General features: G+C 37.8%; 1 protein-coding gene across 2 annotated transcripts in view; it reads right to left on the reverse strand.

The window, feature by feature from the left end:
• Nucleotides 1-21,689, reverse strand: part of DDX10 (DEAD-box helicase 10) — a 192,135-nt gene that overhangs the window by 60,556 nt on the left and 109,890 nt on the right. The window contains exons 14-17 of one of the 2 annotated variants that reach the window (XR_012653422.1): nucleotides 17,890-18,003; nucleotides 15,533-15,694; nucleotides 7,471-7,547; nucleotides 855-911 (exon numbers count right to left, since the gene is read on the reverse strand). Coding sequence is in view for 1 of the 2 variants with exons in the window: in XM_075049977.1 (XP_074906078.1) it covers nucleotides 855-911; nucleotides 15,533-15,694; nucleotides 17,890-18,003 (333 nt within the window). In the remaining variant the exon portion in view is untranslated. The remainder of the gene's footprint in view (nucleotides 1-854; nucleotides 912-7,470; nucleotides 7,548-15,532; nucleotides 15,695-17,889; nucleotides 18,004-21,689) is intronic. The other variant, XM_075049977.1, reaches the window with a different exon arrangement.

Below are 21,689 nucleotides of genomic sequence, written 5' to 3' on the forward strand. Positions count from 1 at the left end.
GACAGAATCGTATTTAATACTTAGTATAACTAGGCTTTTCATCTTAAACTGTAATTACTTTCCACTTCAGAACTACAGAATGAAGCATCTTCCTATATTTAAGCCTCCCAGCACATGGCCGGCTTGCAAAAATCAAAGAACATTATCGATTTTCTCAAGGGAGTAAGATATTTGCTAACTGCCAAACAAGAACAAACCGTAACTATTCATGTGTAGCATAAGGAGGTGCAGCATGAGAAATGACACACACTACTCTGTCCATATTCTGGAAAAATCATTGCAGCTGAATGAAATCTCAGTTTATCACAAACCTAGCAATATGAAAAACTAGAACAGCCTCTAGGAAATTATTAATGTACATATAAAGAAAAGGATAGCAAAGGTTTATTTGTGGGTCTAACAAGGGGAAGGAATATATTTCAATGTAAATATTTGCTGTTTAAAGAAAAGGTTCAGCAGAAACAGGTTTAAATGCGATTTGACAAAAAAAAAAATAATCTTACTGCCTGCAAGTTATAAACATGACCAAGTATTCAGAGAAAAAAAAGTCATCAGCACTGCTGCTGAAATTGCAACTCACTTGATATATGAATAAAGAGGCTGCTATTCCAAAAGGCTTCCATACATTTTATGTATTTACACACACACACACACACTCATGCTTTCTCAGTATCCTTCCACAGGAAATCATTGTAACCACATCAAAGCAAGGGTGTAAGAAAAGGCAAGCAAACAGAAAATGCCTTTAAGGAATCATTAATCACAACATTGCTTATTAAAGAAGGAATTAAATAATTAAAAAACAGTTTCAAACCCACAATCAGTAGCTTGATCAAAACAGCAAAAATCCTTACCTGTGCATTCTTATTCCTGGCTTCTCTCCTTGCTGCTTTTTCTTTTAGCCTTTTCTCCTAAAACAAACAAGATACACAGTTTTAAAGCAAACTCCTGGCTGTTTTTTTTTTCTTTTAATATTTTAAGACTAAAGCTGAGCCACCTACATATTTTTAATACACACATGCTATACTGGAGGTATTCACCCTACATGTTACTGATAAAAAAGGTAAATAAAAAGATCTGACAGAGATATTACTCGTTATTCTTGCTCTTCAAGGAAATAAAATTACAAGAAAGATTCAAACTCACATTTTATCTTCACCAAGACTTGTTACTCTTAAAGGAATGATGCGGCTAAGTATTTTGATAAAGTATTTGTCTCTAAAACAAGGTAGTTAAAATGGCACCAAGAGATCCAACTTTTCTTATTTCTCAGTGGTTTAATATGAAATCCAGTCCTTTTAACAAACTAAAATGATAATTTTCCTAACTTCAGAATTGCTAAAGCAACTGAGGAGTGAAAGCTAAAACGTGTTCTCCCTAGCTTTCGTACCTCCATTATTAACACTCTACAATAGCATTTGCTTAGTAATTGCATTGATTCAGAAACCATAACATTAAGTTCCCTCCACCAAAGGGATTCTGCTATGGGAAAATGAGCAAAATGCAATGATACAATTCATTCAAAGCTCCCTGCCAGATTTCTGAGCATACAAAAGGGACCAAGATATTTAATTCAACTGACATTTACTGCTGCCTTTTTTTTTTCTGTTGTTGTTATTGGGATTGGTTTATCTTTAAACCAACTGAAGGATTATATCTAATTCAGAGTCTGTCAGGTCCTTCCAAGTGAACATCCTTTAAATTATCTATTTCATGAGGTAAGGACAGAAATTCAGGTGAGAGCACATGTCCCTTAAAAAAGCGTACCACTCCCTCTTTTTCTTTTGTCTTAGTAATGCTGATGACATTGGTGTTGAAACTTTTTTATGCTAGCATAAAAATGTTTCTAGAATACAACTCTCAGTTTCTTTGAGGAATATAGGCCATTCCTAGCATCAGCACATTTAGAACTGAGTCCACATAAAATGGGACATTACTTTAACATCAGTCCAGGGGCAACACCTCAGCACAGAGAAGGCTGAAGACCAGTCAGTCACATTTCAGCTCACTCGTGGGAGTAACGAGGAAGCTACAGCTCCAGCAGTCCTGGTGCCCTATCATCACGATGATGCTACCAAAGCATATTGGCAGGTACCACACAAAGCTGTTTGGAAAAGCAGTGTGTTTGAGTGCAGACCTGGGAAAAGAACACAGCTGCCAAGATTTTCAAAATTGGTGTCTAAATTCAGTTTCTTTTGAGCCATTTCTCTGGTATGTGCCATTTTCTATTCTCCTAATTGCCCAAACTTACTTTCAAACTTTCTGAGTAAATCAACCTCTTCTCTCCAAATCAAAACTAAACAGATAAGAGTTCATCTCCCCCCACAAAAGACAGGGACAAAACTGCATGATATTTGTGCCTCTCTGCTTTATACAGTTCTCCAATGCTATGTGCAAAGCTGTCTGATACAAACACCTCAAAATAGAGCTACATGCCAGGGCCTTCAACACATGCTAGGAAACAAAACAAAAACCCCACCACTATAGACAGATACAACACAGCTCTCTTATTATTTCAGGTTTGTTAAAGTAAGAAAAAGCAGTGAAAAATAATAAATACATTTAAGGCCACAAGGGCATCATATGGGGCAAAAGAAGCCACCAGGACCAAGTACTGTCTGGTACGGACACAGGCAGTCTGCTCTCCAACAAGCATCATGATCTCATAGGCCTAACATGGTCATCCATGTTATGATTCCTTCTCTTCCAAGTCAAATTTGTATTCATTTCTGATCATTTTTACTTCTGCTTTTCTAATGATTTTACTGAAGTTTTCCACTTTCACCCACTCTGGTTTTAAATGGTTTAGTTTTTGCATTCTTTGCTCTTTGGGGTCACCATTGGGGTTCTCTCATTTTTCTGCTAAAAGTGTGATCCTTTTCAAAACTTTACTGTGAAAAAGTGAAAGAGAACAGAGCTAGAAAGTAACACACCAGATATTACGAAGCAGGACAAACCGGCTTTTAAATTGGATAGTCCAGAAAATTTTAGATAGAAAAATTCTACGGTATATGAAAAGACAGTGTCTCAACTACAGGCACAGGCTTAAGCCAATATAGCAGCAAAGATCCTGCTCAAGGGATTTACAACAGAGCACTGAAAAGACAGCTATGAATGCAGGAGATTGACATAATGCCATAGAAGAGGAGTACGTCAGACAGCATAATATACATAAGTCTCTAAAGAACAGTAAAGACACAAAAAAGACACAAAAAGATTCTGAAGTTAATAGGTGCAGAGACTGAAATCAGGAGTACAAAAGAAAAACAAGACAGAGCAGCAATCAACAGGAGATGCTATCAAGACTTTTTTTTTTTGAGGGAGAGAGAGAATTTGATTCCTTGTCAATGAAAAACAAAAGCAGATTTTGTATAAGGTGCATCTACATTAGCACTGAGTTGGAGTTAGGAGTGCATTTCAGAAGCCAATGTCCTAATCAGGCCCGCTTCTGCTGTGTTTCACACTGCAAGGCAGTCTTCATGAGCACAGCTAATGCACTCCAGCCAACACTGGGCATTCAGAGGGTCACAGGATCATTCTGACTGGGAGGGAACATCAGGGATCCCTGGTCCACCCTCCTGCTGACACCAGGGTCAGCTCTGAGGTCAGGCCAGGCTGCACAGGACCTCATCCAGCCAGGTCAAAATCCCAAGGTTGGAGACTGCACAACATCTCTGGGCAATCTATGCCACTGCCTCACTGTCCTCACATGGAAAAAGTTTCCCTTACAACCATGCTCAATCTCTTGTTTTAACTTACAGATACCTTCTCTCGCTCTCTTGCTCTGCACCGCTGTGAAGAGACCGGCTCCATCTCTGTCTCCTCCATGACTTCTCTGTAGGCACTGGGGGCTGCTCTTAGGTCCCCCCAAAGCCGTCTCTGCTCCAGGCTGAACCAGCCCAGCTCCCCCAGCCTCTCCTCACAGGACCACCATCTCAGTGACCTCAGCTGAACTCACTCTAGTCTGTCAATGCCCTTCTGTACTGGGCATAGTGGTGCGGTGTAGGATGTCATGATTCAGTTCAAAGCATCAGATAAGAGTTGATACTGCATAACCCCACCGCCACCACACAGCTTGCGATCTGGTTTGCAGCACCAACTATCTTACTCTGCAATCTTGCTCTTACTGGGCTATTTTGTTTGCTAATGCAGGAATAGCCATCAAGTTTTAACTTAAGCTTCAATTCTGGAAAACAATCCTACTAAGGCACTGCTTAAACTTATACACAGATTCAAGCACATGTGTAAGCACATACAGCATGCTGAGCAAATCCTTGAGTACTTTTCCCCAGTCAGGACCTTATTTCCTATTACCTGGAAGAGAACTGTATATTGTACTGTGCAAAAGTAATATCCCCACCTAATAAAGACACCCTTTTATATGACTGCATAAAACCCAGGAATTAACTACCTTGTCTTAGGTTACAAAGAAATGCTACAGCTCAGCCAGAAACACAGATCTTCGAAGACTCACAGGAGTATTTTAACTATGATGTCATCCATTCTCACATTGCTACTGCTAGGAGGAAATATGGGCACATGCAGAACACACATGGACAAAGTACTGTAATACAGCTGTAAAAAGTAATCAAATGAGGCAAAGTTGAACCAGTCAAACAGTTCGATACTGATTTATTTCATGTGAATAGATTCTGTTCATCTACGGATAAGTCTGTAACTATCTGGAATTACTAAGCTGTCCAACATTAGTTTTGGCACATGAGAAAAAGTAACAGAAAAGTCTGGATTTTCTTGGAAAATCTAAAATATAACACAGTAAGAATGCCAGATTTTATCACCGTTCTATCAAGCTATAAATCATTACTTGTAAAAACAGCACATCATTTAGAGATTAAATGGATTTTGCATTTATTTCAATTTACTAGGGCAGGAAAACAAAAAATCATGTTTCAAGGTAGGAATACTTAATTATGTATATTATTAGCTGACACTCTGTTATAGCATAACTTCATAACACAGCACCATGAGGCTGTCAGATAAAGCTCTAAAACATCACAATCTGATTAAATACTCTTTTATCTGCAATAGTGAACTCTAGCATCCATATCTTCTTTTACATTTATATTGAATAGCTCTCCTTTGCACCCACATAGCACTTTCTTCACAGCTGAAAGATCTAGTCATGTCCTTTCCAGGCTATCAGCACTGAGGATGAGAAAGAAGTTTAACCAAAAATCAATGCAATAATTTGTTGTAGCTTAACTACTAAGAAAGTGCTTCCAGCCCCTTTAGACCAAAACCAAGCAATCTCACCTTAAAGGCAGTAGCCAGAACATTCATTTATCATCTCTGGTCAGCAACATGGTGTATGCAGGTTTTGAACAGTGGCTAAATGCATATTATCTAGATGTCATTTAAGGAGCAGTTTGACAGATCAATAACTACAGGTTCATGGACTTATGAAACAGGAGAGGTGATGGGATCAATGTGCCTGACTAGCATGACACAGCCTGTAGGGCTGAATCAATCTACTGCAGTACCCATATCCTGGTTTAGAAGAACGTTCTGTCTAGATTTTAAAACATTTCACTTAAGGACAGTACACCACAATCTTTCAAAACTAGCTGCTGTTACTAGTTACTTCTGATATTAGTCTGAGGCTACTGATCTTTGATTTTATTGCCATGTATTATTAACAGCTTCATTTCATATGGTAATTTTTCTTTCAGCTTTTTAATTTGTAAACCATTTGTACAATAAAAGTCTCCTTTCTTTCTTTTAAAGAATTTGTACACAAGTCATAACTGCTCAGACTTACATTAAATAAATTCCTTTAGTTGGTGATATACTGCAGTTTTACCAGTGCAAAATTTTACTGACCTCTTCTATTTGTTTACCTAAAGGCAAGAAATAGTATCACTCAATACAACTAAGGCAAAGCTATTTCCTGTAAAAATTTCATGTACATATGAGTCATCTGAAGTCATTTAATTTAAATGCTCAAGAACTCCCACAGGTTCTGATCAAAGATTTTAACACTGTGTTTTTAATAACTGAACCTATACATACTGATGCCCTAATTTGGAGCTACCAACCTATTCATTTAACAGCTGAGGTAATGGTCTACCACACAACAGATCTTAAGGATAGCTGAGGTTTGGAACAAATCACTCTGTCGCCTGGAAAAATCTGGCTGCCATTTGCAAATACATCTTAGTTGATACTGGTACTTGATATCATTTCTCGGTGTTTTACCATGTCTTGTTATTTCAGTGGGACATAGTTAAGGACAGTCAGCTGTGCTGCAGAAAGTACACAAACAGCTGTTCAAAAGTTCATAGCATCTCTCATATACTGGCCTTGTCATATTCGAGAGCTGGTTTCCACTCAGATTTTAAAGCACAAATATGCTCTGAAAAGTGACTTAATATAGCACTGTGGCATCCCACATTTGTCTCCTCTCAGATTTCACACCAGGTTTGTGCTCCTTACATGCAAAATATGTTTTTATTATTTTTAACTGCTCAGCTTGTAAGCAACTTAGTATCTGAATATCCAGCTCTAATAAATATGGCACCAACTGTCCTGGTTTCAGCTGGGATAGTTAACTGTCTTCCTAGTAGCTGGTACAGTGCTATGGTTTGAGTTCAATATGCAAAGAATGTTGATAACACTGATGTTTTCAGTTGTTGCTAAGTAGTGTTCAGTCTAAAGTCAAGGATTTTTCAGCTTCTCAAGCCCAGTCAGTGAGAAAGCTGGAGAGGCACAAGAAGTTGGCACAGAACACAGCCAGGGCAGCTGACCCAAACTGGCCAACGGGGTATTCCATACCATGGGATGTCATGCCCAGTATGTAAACTGGGGGGAGTGGGGGTGGGGGGAATCGCTGCTCGGGGACTAACTGTGTGTCGATCAGTGGGTGGTGAGCAATTGCACTGCGCATCATTTGTACATTCCAATCCTTTTATTACTGCTGTTGTCATTTTATTAGTGTTATCATTATCACCATTAGTTTCTTCTTTTCTGTTCTATTAAACTGTTCTTATCTCAACCCACGAGTTTTACTTCTTTTCCTGATTTTCTCCCCCATGCCACTGGGTGGGGTGGGGGGGAGTGAGTGAGCGGCTGCGTGGTGCTTAGTTGCTGGCTGGGGTTAAACCACTACAGTTCACTTCTGAGGGAAGAATTCATTTGCTTTATTGCCTGCAGTTGGCCAAAGGTTAGAATCAAACTGTGAGTTTATTTCTAAAAGCAGTAATGCTGGTAATTTCAACTAGTAGAAGAATGGTGTGACCACATCAGTTAAGATGTCAGCTGATAGTTATAGTGGATTATTTTTCCTTTGTGTGTCTCATGCCACACTGCATTCCTTGGGGTTTACTTCCTGCTGTAATGCTGTGGCCTTTGTCTCTCTCCTACCTCTGGTCCCTGACACAAGCCTCACCCCAGGGCTGGCTGAGCCATGGGCCGGATGGGAAAGCTCTTGGGGGAGAATGTCCTGTGCCTTACCCCTTCCTTTGGCAGCGCCACTTGAACTGGAGCTCTAGGCTCTGTCTTGCTCTCAATCCTGCTTTTGCAAATGATTTCTGTTGATGACAGAGTAGATATGATTTTAACATGTTTGGTTTATAGTTTCATAAAATAATGCTAAAATTACTTGTAGCATATTGTAATAGAACATTGAATACTGTGTATAACAGTTCAATAAACAGAAAACATCCCCCCAGTGATCTTCTTTATGTCATCAAATTTTTACTCATGATTAAAGAAAATTATTTGCAATTAATAAAAATAAAAATAGATGCTATACAGCACAAACCATTCAGTATGCTGGAACATAAAGGCACCCATGAAAAATAGTATTTGTAGTTTGAAATCAATCAATACATTAATTCTGAAGAGAGATTGCATCATATTTCAAAGGAAATAATCTGAAGCAAAAAAAATCTCAGTGCAGTATTATGCTCTTTATTAAGTAAAGCACTTTAATAGTCCTTCACTTTGAGGTGAAATTTGTCAGATTTCAGTGTAATTGTACAGTTGGTTTAATGTGGTGCTGGGTGAGGATGATAAAATTCTCTCATATAAGGAGTGTGCCAGCATAGGAGCAAAATATAAAGGGAAGAAGGTTGCTGCTGAGAGGAGTGTTTAGCTGACCAGCAAAGAAGAAAAGTATTAGAGATGGAGAGATGTGTAAAATAAATCAAGAGAGTATTACTTTGTTGGAAGGCCTGTCTGAACCCTTTCATAGCTATTTTGTGCAGGCAATGCTGCTGTTATGTTCCAAGTGCAGAACTATTAAGATAAGGGGAATGGACACTGACAAGTGAGTTGACAGGCATCCCTTTTCAGTCTTAGCAGCAGCATCCATCTGGCCTGCTGGTGGAGGCAAGGGCTTGCTCATTGTTTGCTTTTCTTCCACTTCAACAGCTGGATGGGCTACACTTAAAGCTTGAAGTGCCCTTGAATGTTTTCTAAGAGTTTTCCAGCAAAATCAGAGTTCTTGACCTCGTCTTGTTGATGTGAAAAATAAGCAAATGAAATAACTGCAAGTCAGTTGTTTGTGTACAGCCTAATCAGATGAATGCCAGGAAAATGCAGCTGTGGGTGGAGGCTGAAGTAGTGCAGGCTTAACTTAACTTCAGCTAAGGCAGAGTTGCAGCCTTAGTGCTGTAAGGGAGCTTCCATGCCAGGCTGCTTGTCCTGCTGGAGGATGTAATGGCACAACTGCCCAAAATGCTGACCTGTACCTGTCATGGCTCTTTGAGGCAATCTAGCAGCTTCTGACAGGACCTGCACCCTCCGCTTGCTGAGGACTCAGTTACTGCTGGGTACCTGTATCTGCATGAACAGGCACAGATAGTTGCAGGGTTTTTCTGCCTTCTCAGATCTGGTGTATGAGAGCTGGGTGTTTCCTTAACACGGGCTGCATTAAGACAGCTCGAGTCTGTGACCTGTCTAGATTATGAATTCCTACTCTTAAATGGTATCATCCCTTCAAAACCAAAAGCAGCCACAGAATGGGATGAAGTGCATCTTCATCGGCCTTTTTCCTCTACTTTTCTCTAGAAAATACTAGCGTGTTTTGCAGTGCAACTCCCATTGACTTTGTCATTAAGATTTTAGTTCACAGCTTTAAATGTTACTTTTAAACACTGTTAACTAACTTAATTCCTGATGAAATTCTGTTGAAACTGTATTTTGAGTTGAATTAGGGTTAACTTTACCCCTCTCTCTGTGTGTGTTTGTGTATGTGTATACAGGGTAGAATGGAAGGGTCTGTGAATTGATTTGAAAGAATCCCTTGGTTTCTGTAGGATGAGAATCTCGCTTAGATGCCACCCGCACACAAAAAAGTTGGTTACTAGTCTGCCTCTGTATTTTAATTACTGTGATTTAATATCTCTTTCTTATTGGAAGGCTGTTTGTCAGAAACAAACTGTATGTATACATGTGTCCTACCTTGTGTCCCTTTCCTCTTCAGTCGATGAACATCCCAAATCACTTTTGTCACAATATATATGTATGTTACACATACATATATTTAAACCAGATGGCCTACTTACCAACTTATAAAAAAATTTTCTATCCTTAAAACATGTTCAGTGTGTTCAGACATTAAATGAGAACGGAATAATTTTCAGTTTTGTCTGCTGGTTTCCTGTGTTGGTTTCATTCTAACAATGTTCTTTCAAGGGTCAGTTTCTGCTAGTTTGTGTTTTCTTCTTTTAAATGAGAAGGTCTTTTTTCCAACTGCTTCTAAGACTTCTTCCAGTGTTTGTTTAATGTTTAAGATTGTCACTGTGCTGTCTTTCAGATGCCTTTGACGCCACACTTTTCCTATGATGTCTTAGATAGGTCATACTAGAGGTATGTGTTTCAGTTCCCATACCTATAAAGTAAACATCAGCTCTAACATAGCTCTACAGATGAGGCTTACATTGTTATGTTTATATAGTTTGTTGCCTGAAGAGATTATTTAATAGATTTCTAAAACCAAATGTTAAGAGATTAATTAAAAAAACCAAAACAGACACAAAATAATCAAAAAGCTTTTGCTTTTTTCCCTGAAGGTATTAAGATTTGTTTATGTAATAGTGACCAATTTTGTACTTGATATCCTTTTTTTTTTTTCAAATAATATTCAAAGAAATACTAATAAGCTGATTCAATTTTATCTTTCAGTTGGGAATGTTGGTTTGTTTTGGTGGTTGGAGCATTGCTTGCATGTAGATGATCTGCTAATCTCTATAAAAGGGCAAATATTAAACTACATAGCAATATAAAATGTAACATTGGCCAGTTTCCTCCCAGCAACAGCAGTATCACTAGAAGATTCTGCAAGGAGTTTCAAAATACAAAATACATATTACACTTAAAATACAGAGTGGTACAATGCTTACAGTGCAGCATCTTCTGAAAGATGCCCCCCTGTGACCTGAAGTCTAACTGTTGTCATACCTCTACAACCACAGCCATTTAATGTCTTCCAGGGAGGTACGTAACTCCTGCATTTTGCAGTATCAGGCCCCTGATGACAGCCTCAGCTTGTTTGCTACTCATACTGCTGAAAAAAAAAAAAATTCTTCTAGCCATCTTCTCACATTGATCATCCCAAGTTCACAGCATATCTTACTTGCTGGAAGGTGAGGTAAGAAATGAGGCTCCTATTAATTTTTGCTTCAGCATCAATGGGCATTTTTCTGAGCTTGGGTTACAGAAACAGAGGTTATTAAGAAGCGAGATGAATTCCTCTCTGCCACTGTTTTCCTTCTAACAACAGTGCACTTTCAGTTGCAAACTTGAAAAATGGAGTGCAAAAACATGTTCTGAATACTTTATTCACTTCTCCCTTTACTGTTGTTTATAACATTTTACACATTTCAAAAGAGCTCAAATCTATAGCTCTCGCTGGGCTGTCATTAAATACCCATTAATGCAGAATTCTTTTCACATCATCTTCATCAGTGTTACTGCCCTTTCCATTGTGCTCAAATGCTAAAATTTACTTTCCTTCCAAAATTTCAATAAGTATTAATTACATCACAATTATACCTCAGATTTTTTTTTATCCATCTGATTTTTCAGGTTTTCCCCATTTGCAGAGGAAGGAGAGGATAACAAAATGTGAGACTCATGACAGAAACCTAATTATAGTGTAGATACTTTGCAAGTTTCCACAAGCCTTAAGGCACTGCAACACACATCTCATTTAATCCAAGCATCTCATGAATGCACCAAACATTTTTCTGATCATACTGAAAACTGTGCTCATTTAAATGACATTCACAAATGGATTTAAAAGCAATGGCCTGTGGATACTTTCTGAATAGTTTTGCTCTTCATCAGAAATGGTTTCGCAAGGAAAGCTCATATTAAGCTTACAGGCCATACTCACCTAAAAAAAGCTATTTTGTGCAAGTTTTGATGTTAAGAAGGTGGGTTTTTTTCCCCCAAAGATCTTTAATCTTCAAGATTATATGGAGGAAACCATGAGAGGGATTCTTAATGGAAGATAACCTATAAAATGACAAGCTTTATAAAAACTATGCTTTTTCTATATCTACTCACAATCTAAATCAAAATTTGCACCCACGTGCATGTAAAAAACTGGATGAAACAAGATATGCTTTCATAGCCTTCCATAAATTATTTTGTTATTCTAAGTCACCATTTTAAAGCCAATGTAAAGGCTTCGGGTATTAGCATACATTCAGCTTCAGAGAACTTTTTGATTACTTATGTACCTAACCATGTAGCAGACTGCTATATTAGATTTATACAGAACGAAAATGCATTTGTCTCTAGTGGTCTTCTAATCTACCTATATAATAACTGTAATCAATTTAGCATGTTTCAAAAATTAATTTAAAGAAAAAAATTAAAACTGCTAAACATACAAACCAGGAAAGTACACCAAGCATCAGCTGCAGTAGCAAGAAAAGAAATTAAGAGGAGGAAATATGAATCAAGATACAGACATTTTAAACTTGCTGAAAGTGAAGGAACAGGAGAAAGTTAAATTGATGAAAAAGTTAAGCAAAGATCTTGAACAAATCTGAAGCAAAAGCAGAGAGGAAAAATTTAACCATAGCTTTTTCAAAAAACTAGGAAAGAGAGAGTTGTAGGAGAATTCATTAACCAAGGTGGAAAACTATGAAACAGAGAGTTGTCACATCTGCTGTTAGAAAAGATGTCAAATGGACAAAGATCTACAGCAGTCTGCTTGTGGGAAGGAAATTAAAACAAAGATGGGAATGAAATAATCAGCATTACTGCAGAAAGGAAAGGTCAGACAACAGAGTTCGTGCTAAGCCATGATGTATTTTGGCTGATAGTGAAGTATGGATGATTTTAAAAGCAGCAATGACAATCACAAGCTGTGGATTTAAGACTTTGTATAAAAGGGACTGCTAAATGCCAGTGAGGGGATGTGTAAGATGGGATGAAAGTATGTGACTTCCAAAAGCTCGTCTTTCAGTGACACAAGAAGGGGCACTAAGACATCCGTACTTACGCAAAATCTGAAGTCATGAAAATAAGATAAGAAAGTCTGCTAGTCTTTTTATTGCTTTCATACCCTTTGTTGGTAACACACCTGAATCTCTTTTAGGTTTCATCCTCTCCCTCCAAATGAGGGTAAGAAATAACTTATACCACTAGCCTGCCAGGCTTACAGACACAACCAAACTTTTAATAGCAAATTCAGACAACGATCCAACACCTGATCAGGCCTCTGCAGTACAGTCACGATACATGGACTTGGGTAGTTCTTCTTCCATCACAATCACTGAGATGCCAGCCAAAGATTCAAACTCAACTAAGCATCTGCTGCTGAGTGATTATGTTCTCTTTTGGGAAGGGAAACCTTAGGAGGTGGGAGAATTTTTAAATACCATTGCAAAGTCACTGTGAAAGTGGCCATATGACTCCTTTTTACTGTGAGGCAGTTCAAATCTTGCCCTAGCATTCTTTCATTAATGAAGGACTGATGACTTGCCCCACCAACAATGCAATAAATTCCCCAAAAATATTAGTGAGAAACTGATAGCTGAAATGGCTAAAATAACGTTTATATACGACACTTATCTATGACGTCTAAATTATGCCATAGAACTTCTCTCTATACTGTGAATGTAAGTAATTACACATTTTCTGTTAAGAAAAAGTTGAATAATATCTGCCCCACATAGTAACAATGTAGCTTCTTCATGGGTCACTGGAGGAGTGGATCTTCTGATCACTACACCAGCTAAACATGACCCAAGAGAAAGGAGGTAGCGCTCGTCTCTGCTTGGATGAGACACAAGAGCAGGACTTGACATATTTTCCCAACTGTTACTATACAGCTATTTCCTAAGCAGCAACAGCTGTCTGCCAAGAATCCCAGACATAAAGGATGACTTAATAATAAGGTAGAGTAACAGAAATACATTCAATCTGTATGGCAGCCTTACCTTATATAGCCTGTATTAATTAATATGTAAAATGTATTGGTATCTCAAACTTGAATGCCTTCTGAAGTGAGGGTGAAGGATCATCTTTAACCACAAGTTTAGTGAGATGAGGCGGAGGCAAATGAGGTTCTACCAAAGTAAATCCTGAACTCACACCTATCACCTTCCTGCCCCTTCTTTCCTTTTAAGTTTCATCTCCTTTAAACTTGGCTATTAGGACACTAAACTGTTTGTAAGACCATTTCAAAAATTAAATTACAAACAGGAAACTGAATACTTCATCACGTACAGAGAATTTACCACATGAAGTATTTTTCACCTCAAATTCTTAACACACAAAAAATCTGAACATGCATGCAATGACTGAATGTAGTAAGGCAGCCCTAAAAACTAGACACACGTTTCACAGTATCTCTATCAGAAGTCTTTTTTTTTTTAATATATTTCCTTCTTTTTGACATGCTAGCATTAATTTCTTTTATTTCATTTCATAAAGGATAATAATTAGGTCTAAAGTGAAACACACTCATGCAGTAAGCTAGGTCACAAGGAACTTGATATTTTCCATAATAACAAAAAAACCCCAAGATATACTGATGATGTGGCCAGTTCTGTTCATTATGAGTGCCTCACTTCTGAAAAGAGGCATTCTCTTTTCATAGTATCTCCACATTTGAAATATTTTTTTAATGCAGGTAAATATCTGATCAATGTCATTTGTTCTCCTCAGTATTACAATGTGAAGCTGTGTTAACAGACCAGCTGATGAAGTATTTAATCACTGAAGTTTGATGTCAAACATACAACAATGTCACTGAAAGTATATGAATTTGCTAGTGAATAGCAGACTGATTGGAAAGTCATAAATCAATCTCTCCCTCCTTGTTTATTAAGCTGCATCCTTGAAATCTGATAGCATTGCTTTCTGTAAAATTCACTATTTCACCTATAGCACAGAAAACATTATTTCTTTGCAGCTACTTTCAAATGCAACATGATGCGAAAGAAGAGGTGAGACTTTTTTGTACATGTCAAATGACTGTAACAGGACTATAGGAGTAGACTTGCAAATTAAATGTGTGAAGTATGCTTTGACTTTTGCTGGAATACTTCAGTGCCCAAACATAACTTGAAACTTTTACAAATCCCCTCCAAATTATTTTGTTCAAATACAAACCTTAACAGACACTAGAACATCTAGCACTAATCACTAGCAATCAGTGGATAGAGTCAAACTGGATAAAGTCAGCATTTGCCGAGCAGGGCAATAAAACATTTTTTAATGCTTTGGAAATTAGAAGCTTTGAGTATAAAGCAAGCCTTTAATAACACATAGACCTGGGATCTCACATTTATCCATTATCCAGAGAAATCCAAACCGTTCTCACAATGACTAACAGAATGATCCCTGAACTCAAAGACATCCAGCTGTGTTCCATATGACTGGTATGTGACAAGGTCAGAAAACTCTGCTTTGGTCCATGACAAATAATACGGAAGCAGTTTGCAAACTTATGGTCTGCAATTTACAGGTTTTTAAATGCCAGAGAGAAGCCAAACTGCAGATACTGAAGTGTTCAAATTACAGCCAAAATTATATGACACTATTTGAATAATTCATGAAATGAATTCTAATAGCCCTAATAACACCAATGCAAGTTAGCGCTTTTGCCTACCTGAAATGTTATACTGAACGTTGAGCAAGTGGCAGTCTGAAGACATTTCAGAGACGCTCTTTCACTTCCCCTTCCCCCAAACAACTTCAGCATTTGTTAGAGCACGTATGCCAAACAATTTCTTTTTGTGAAACAAACCCTTCCACTGAACGCTGCTTAAAAAAAATGATGCTCCCACTGAACTCTTACAAGATTTTAAAGTTGTAAATAAAGCTCCACTGTTACCCACATCTGATATTGCATAAGGCTTTGTGTTGTCCAGCTACTTACATCAGGATAGTCTTCCTGTGTGCAACATAGTCCTGAAAAAGCCGATTAATTTAAATGAACTTGTACTACACTTATTTCACAATATATTTAAGTATTTTTCCTCACTGAACAATCTGTATCACAGTATCTATTTCCACACTTCAGTCATTGAGGTAGAAATCAACTTACCCTATGTTTTTCCTTTACTTTCTTCCTGTATTCTTCTTTGTCAAATTTGTCTTCTTCCCTCAGTATCTCTTTCACTTTATCTAAGTTGATACCACTGGCATCATTTTCCTCATCTGCTTTCATCAAACTGGATTTTTGCACAGGTGGCCACTGCTGCACTAACTGAATTATACAAGTCAACAAGAAAAGTAATGGTTAGAACCATTTTTTCCACATCAAAGTTTTGATGCTCTAAATATTCCAATACATTATTTTTCTAGACTAAATAAAAAGGCCATTTGCAAAGGAAATAAACAAACAAAACTTTTGCACAATACAAACTCGGATACCTTATTTAACATCACATTCAGTCAAAAATGCATATTTGAAAATAATGTCTTCATTACACCATGTTACTGTTTAATGGATTCACTTGTTTTTCTCTCTTTGCTTAATGAAACAAATAATTTATAATCCTGCTAGTCATTTTGGGAGAAAAATTATATTTGCTTTCAAGAAATGACTCTCCAAAATATAGGCAACAGAACACAACACTAGTAAATCTAAACAGTATGTTTTCATGTAAACAATCAATATTCCAACATATTAACTGTGAGAAAAACGATGTAAGCCTTCATCATATAGTACACAAAAAACCATGACTGCAGGTTCATGTTTTGGGAGAAGCAAGGAGAACACGTGGAGGGTTTTATTGGTTATTGTATGAAAACTGGATTGGAAATCTTTGATGATTCCAGTTTGACTTATGGATGACATGCTGAACACATCCAGCTCCCCTTAAATATCTGAAATTCTAAAGCAAAGACAAAGACTCCATATTCACCAAAATACATCCCCACTATTGTTATGAGCTAATAGCTTATACCTCATGGTATGAGCAGACATCATCTAGGGGTCGTCTTTGCAAAATCATTCTTGCTTATGGATTGGTAGAGTAGTAACTCTTGAAAAGAAACTATATGGCAGAAACATAAGAGTGTCTTTCAGGTACAAATGCAAAACCAAACACGTTTAGGACTCCGTAATGCACACAGGGTGTTATTCACCTGGATAAACCAAACCTACCATTTCCACTTCCTTTCATAAAATGGAGCTTGTGTACTTGTATTTTCTAGAAAGATACATTTCTTAAAGGAGTTTTATTTTATCAAAGAGAAGCATGGGGAGTAGAACAGTAAAACTTCAAAGCACAGTTTTACACAGCTCAGAAAAAAAAGCAGGAACAACATCCACAGATGCAAACTTTACATTTCCTTAAATAAGTCACCCCTTCTCTATTGTGCTCCTTTTCCAACTACAATCCTTGTGCTATTTTTTTCTCCATCCTCACTCCTTTTTGCTTCATTGCATAGATACATAAAACATGTGCATATGTATTTTAAGATGAGACAACAGCTTTTGAATATCCAAAAAAATCTTAAGATATAATTTCCAGTCAAAGGGGCAACCTCTAAAACCTTATAAATTTTATCAGTTATTATATGGCTATACTCCCTTCACCTGCAATATAAAATGTTTTATTTTGTTTGGTCACAAAAGCAAATTATATCCTTGCAAAGGTGACCTGTCCTTCATTTTATGCCCTACTGAAATTAATCTAGAGACGAGAAGAAAAAAAAAGCTACTTTTTTCTTAATGCTGGAAATGGAAAAACAATGTACAGCATCTGAAACTGTGAACTCAAATGTTAGAAAAGTTTATGGAGCATGGAGACTTGCTAGTGAGGTTATTGCCACAATGAAACCCTAGAGTGACTAGCACCCACAGTAATTCCTTTCAGTATAAAATCAATATATTTTTCCAAGGGCTATTAAAGGATCCAATTAAATTACTGGCAAATTTCAATGCACTGCTACATCAGCACCAGTAGGTGAAAATTTGGTACTTCCTTAGCTTTCCTAACAAAACATTTAAACTAGAAGTAGTGAATGATGGAAAAAAAAACAGGGACTACTTTTCATTCCAGTACATTAACTCAAGACTTGTGGGAGCTTTGGCAAATACCTACAGGAAAATTCTTTTACATTTCTGTAAGGAAAAAATAGACTCTTGATTCCACTTGAAACTGAAGATAATAGGCAGAAAAGAGGTACAGTTCTGTACATCCACTAACAACTCTCATACAAGTACCTTATACATACAAAGGTGAAAAGAGGTCAGTGCTCAGCATTCCTCTTTCCCAGTGGAATTGAATTCTAAATGGAAGCTGAACAGTTTTGCAAAACTTAAATTACAAAAACCACACACTTTTGAAAAGTGTATTTTTTTATACAGATACAAAGTATAAGTATTTTTGTCTTTATAGAAACTACAAACTCAGTTCCCACCAAAATACAGTTATTTTGGATTGATATTACCTCTCCATCTTCAGTAAAGACTATTTTTGTGTTGACTTTAAATTTCTTCTTCAAGATTTTTTTTGCTTCTTGGGTTTTAGTTGTTTTTTTCTTCATCTTTGATTTTGATGCATTCTGTATAAAAGAAAATTGAGATTTCTTATGGTTTTTTTCTAGTCACAGAGTAGCTGCTTCAAACTTTCTTAAAAGCAATTAGATGTATTAAAATATAATTCTAAAACATGAGTAAGAGTAATTTCCAGTAAAAATTTGCTAGCAGACCTTCTCATAAAAGTGTTTTAAGCAGGCTGTATCACAAGGAACTCATGTACTCTGATAACAGTTCAGCATAACTTAAATCCTGTCAGCAACAGGACACCTGACTCATTTAAATCTCACTAACCTTTTTGAGACAAGGACACTAGATTCACCAGCTTATGCTGTTAGCAAGCTTCACCAGACACGAAATCCAGTATAACTGACTAAAGCCATTAGCTACAACTGATCAGATACCACTTTCATCTCACTTGTCATCATGTTGTCCCCAGGCACCACAGGAAACCAGTTGGAGTTATTTCTGTGTCAATGAAGGGTGCAAATGGCCATGCAAGAACCTTCCTATTTCATCACTCTTGTCCCTTGCAGTCCCATCAGGCTGGAGAACATCAGTGCTAGGAAATGTTTACCAAACTCAGCACTAAATAACATTTAGAATCACAGAAGTTATTAGCATCATAGGAAAAAAGTTCTAGTGAAACAAAGTGGTGAAGACACCAGGGAAACTAATAAATGAGTCAGCAGAGACTGTAAAATTCAGACATTAACACCCTTTCCAACAGGTTGAGGTTGTTCTTTCCTGGCTACCACTGAGAAAGCAACACTGACCAGAAAAAAAAATATTTATCAGCAAAACAGTATCCCTGTATAAAACACACTGATACTTAAGTTACATTGATTTTTTTGTGTGTGCAATCTTCCTGTTAGAAAGAAGAGAGGAAGAGGCCGCTTCTATTTTTGACAGAGATTGAGGATTTATCCAGAGTATTTTCACATTATGGAGATGGTTTGCAACTCTGGGAGGATCATTTTAATTACTTCTATAAAATGCAGTGGAAAATAAATTGTCACATCCACATTTGGCTTGCATAGGTTTCACAGAGCCACCCATCTGGTGGCAACTTCATGGAACCAAAGAACATGGAGATTCCAAACCTCCAGCTCTTCTTCTGAGAGCTCCCCTTTCAAGAACAAAGGCCATATGTGTTCAGGCACCTAACAGGTCACAATACACATAGAGGACATTTTAAGCAGTAACTGCCATTGCAGAAATTATTTTATAGCAAAAGATATTCTGGAGGAATACATGGAGACTCCATAGAAGACCCACAACTCATCATCCTGTAAAGACTGCAAAGCTCCACTACTCAGGATAAAGTGCCTGAAAAACAGTCACTAAACTGTCTAAACTTCTGATAAACAACAGAAAGTGGTCAAAGCACCCAGAGAGAAAAAGGAAAAAATGAACTTTTTTTCCTCACTTTTTTATTTTGGTCATTTTAGTCAGTTTCATGTTCTATACCAAATCCACTATAAAGGGAAGCAATAAAAATTAACTCAGAAAGTCACCGTCATTATGGCCAGCACACTAATGCACTGAAATATGAAATATAAAAGAGAAAAATTACAGTCTTCCTAACAGGAAAAATGGTTTGTGACAGCTACTGCACTGTGTTATCAAGTAATGACCATATCTATTATAGAAAATAGCAACTGTAGCAGCACTTACGTCCTCAGTATTGTCATACAATTTTGTTGCACTGCGCAGCTACTACTACTTAGGCACACTTTTAACACCTCAGAAAGTTGCGCTATTCCCTCACACCTGTTGCTTATCCTACAAACACAAATTGTTTGAGAGTCTGCATAAGCATAAAACCATTACCTTGAAATATGGACTACTTAGGAGAACAACAGGAATTGACCAGAGGAAGAATTTTAAGAGAGATGTACTTCAAGGTGGTAGGATGATATTTCTCAACACCGCAACATTTTCTTTCACCAGCTACTTTTGGTTTTGTTTCTTTTTTCTTTTTTTTAAATAAACTTTGATTTCTGCACTGCCAGTATTATTGGTACCAGCATAACATGCTAATGTAAAAAAAAGGTGACTGAAAGTTTCAAATTGGTACATCAATATTTTGTAAAATTATATTTAAATGTGAATCTCAGCTGCTTACATTTCTTGGTTTAAAAAAGGTTTTCCTGGCTAAAGAGGACAAATATCCAATGTCTTTGCATGCATAGGTAGGCAACATTTTCAGTTGTACCTTGTTCCCCCTCTCTCCTATGTGTGACTTTGAGAAGTAAAAATATTTTGATGTTGCAAAGTAGCATGGAAAAAAATGGGATAGGACAAAATTTCCAAACAAAGAGGAGGAGGAAACAAATAGCAAGTTAACTTCCCTTACTATACACCTAAAAAGCACAGTATAAGAACACTGTGTGAATTGGGCAGATTTATAATATGCAGTATTAAGGAAAGGCAAGAGATCAGGTTTTTAAAAAACATACAGGAAAGAGCATTAGTATAAAACTACACACCCCAGAGATGATTAAACTGTGTTTTTAATTAGGATGCTTTCATTGCTTTATTAAACTGAACATACATCAAAGACAATGGCTATCAAGGCTCCCTCAGCTTCAGACACCGTCTCCTGACTGTCTAAGATCAAATGGACTCAGATACCAAAACATTTTCATCACAGATGTAGGCACAATTTTACAAACTACGTAACTCCACTGTTCAGCAGGAGAAGTCATGCAGCCCAGGAGGGAAGCTGGGTAGAACAGTGGTTCCTGACATGGCCTCCCTGTCCCAAGGGGGAGGCGACATGGTCCAGGAGAAGAGTCAGGCTGGTCAGCCATGGGGCATATATACTCCTGGGGCTACCGTGGGGTCCCATAAATGCTGCTTGTTCCTGTCCAGGGGACCTCTCTCACATTGTTCTGGAGTCCCTACATAGTTCTGTGCTGGTTTTGGCTAGGATAGAGTTAATTTTCTTCACAGTAGCTAGTATGGGGCTGTATCTCAGATTTGTGCTGAAAACAGTGTTGATAACAGAGGGATATTTTCGTTCCTGCTGAGCAGTGCTTACCCAGAGCCAAGGGCTTTGCTGCTTCTCACCCCACCCCACCAGCGAGCAGGCTGGGGGGACATAAGAAGTTGGGAGGGGACACAGCTGGGACAGCTGACCCCAACTGACCCAAGGGATATTCCAGACCATATGACATCATGCTCAGCATATAAAGGTGGGGAAAGAAGAAGGAAGGGGGGACCTTTGGAGTGATGGCATTTGTCTTCCCAAGTAACCATTACGTGTGATGGAGCCCTGCTTTCCTGGCGATGGCTGAACACCTGTCTGCCCATGGGAAGCAGTGAATGAATTCCTTGTTGTGCTTTGCTTGTGTGTGCAGCTTTTGCTTTACCTATTAAACCATCTTTATCTCAACCCACGAGTTTTCTCATGTTTACTCTTCCAATTCTCTCCCCCATCCCACTGGGGGGAAGTGAGCGAGCGGCTGTGTGGTGCTCAGTTGCCAGCTGGGGTTAAACCACGACAAATCCTAAAGTCTCCCTCTTCTGTCACCTAAGTCTCTCCCTCCATATATCTCCAGTAGCATCTTTCAGAGCATCTACTCCCCACATCTCAAGAGCCTCTCCCCACAGTGGCTGCCGCTCTATCTTGAACATATCAAAGCCAGGAGTTCCTCCAACTGGCTGTAGTCTTGATGCAGGATGGGTTGTTTACATCTATCTCAGC

Source organism: Buteo buteo, chromosome 18, assembly GCF_964188355.1.
Source record: "Buteo buteo chromosome 18, bButBut1.hap1.1, whole genome shotgun sequence".
NCBI classification, from domain to species: Eukaryota; Metazoa; Chordata; class Aves; order Accipitriformes; family Accipitridae; genus Buteo; species Buteo buteo.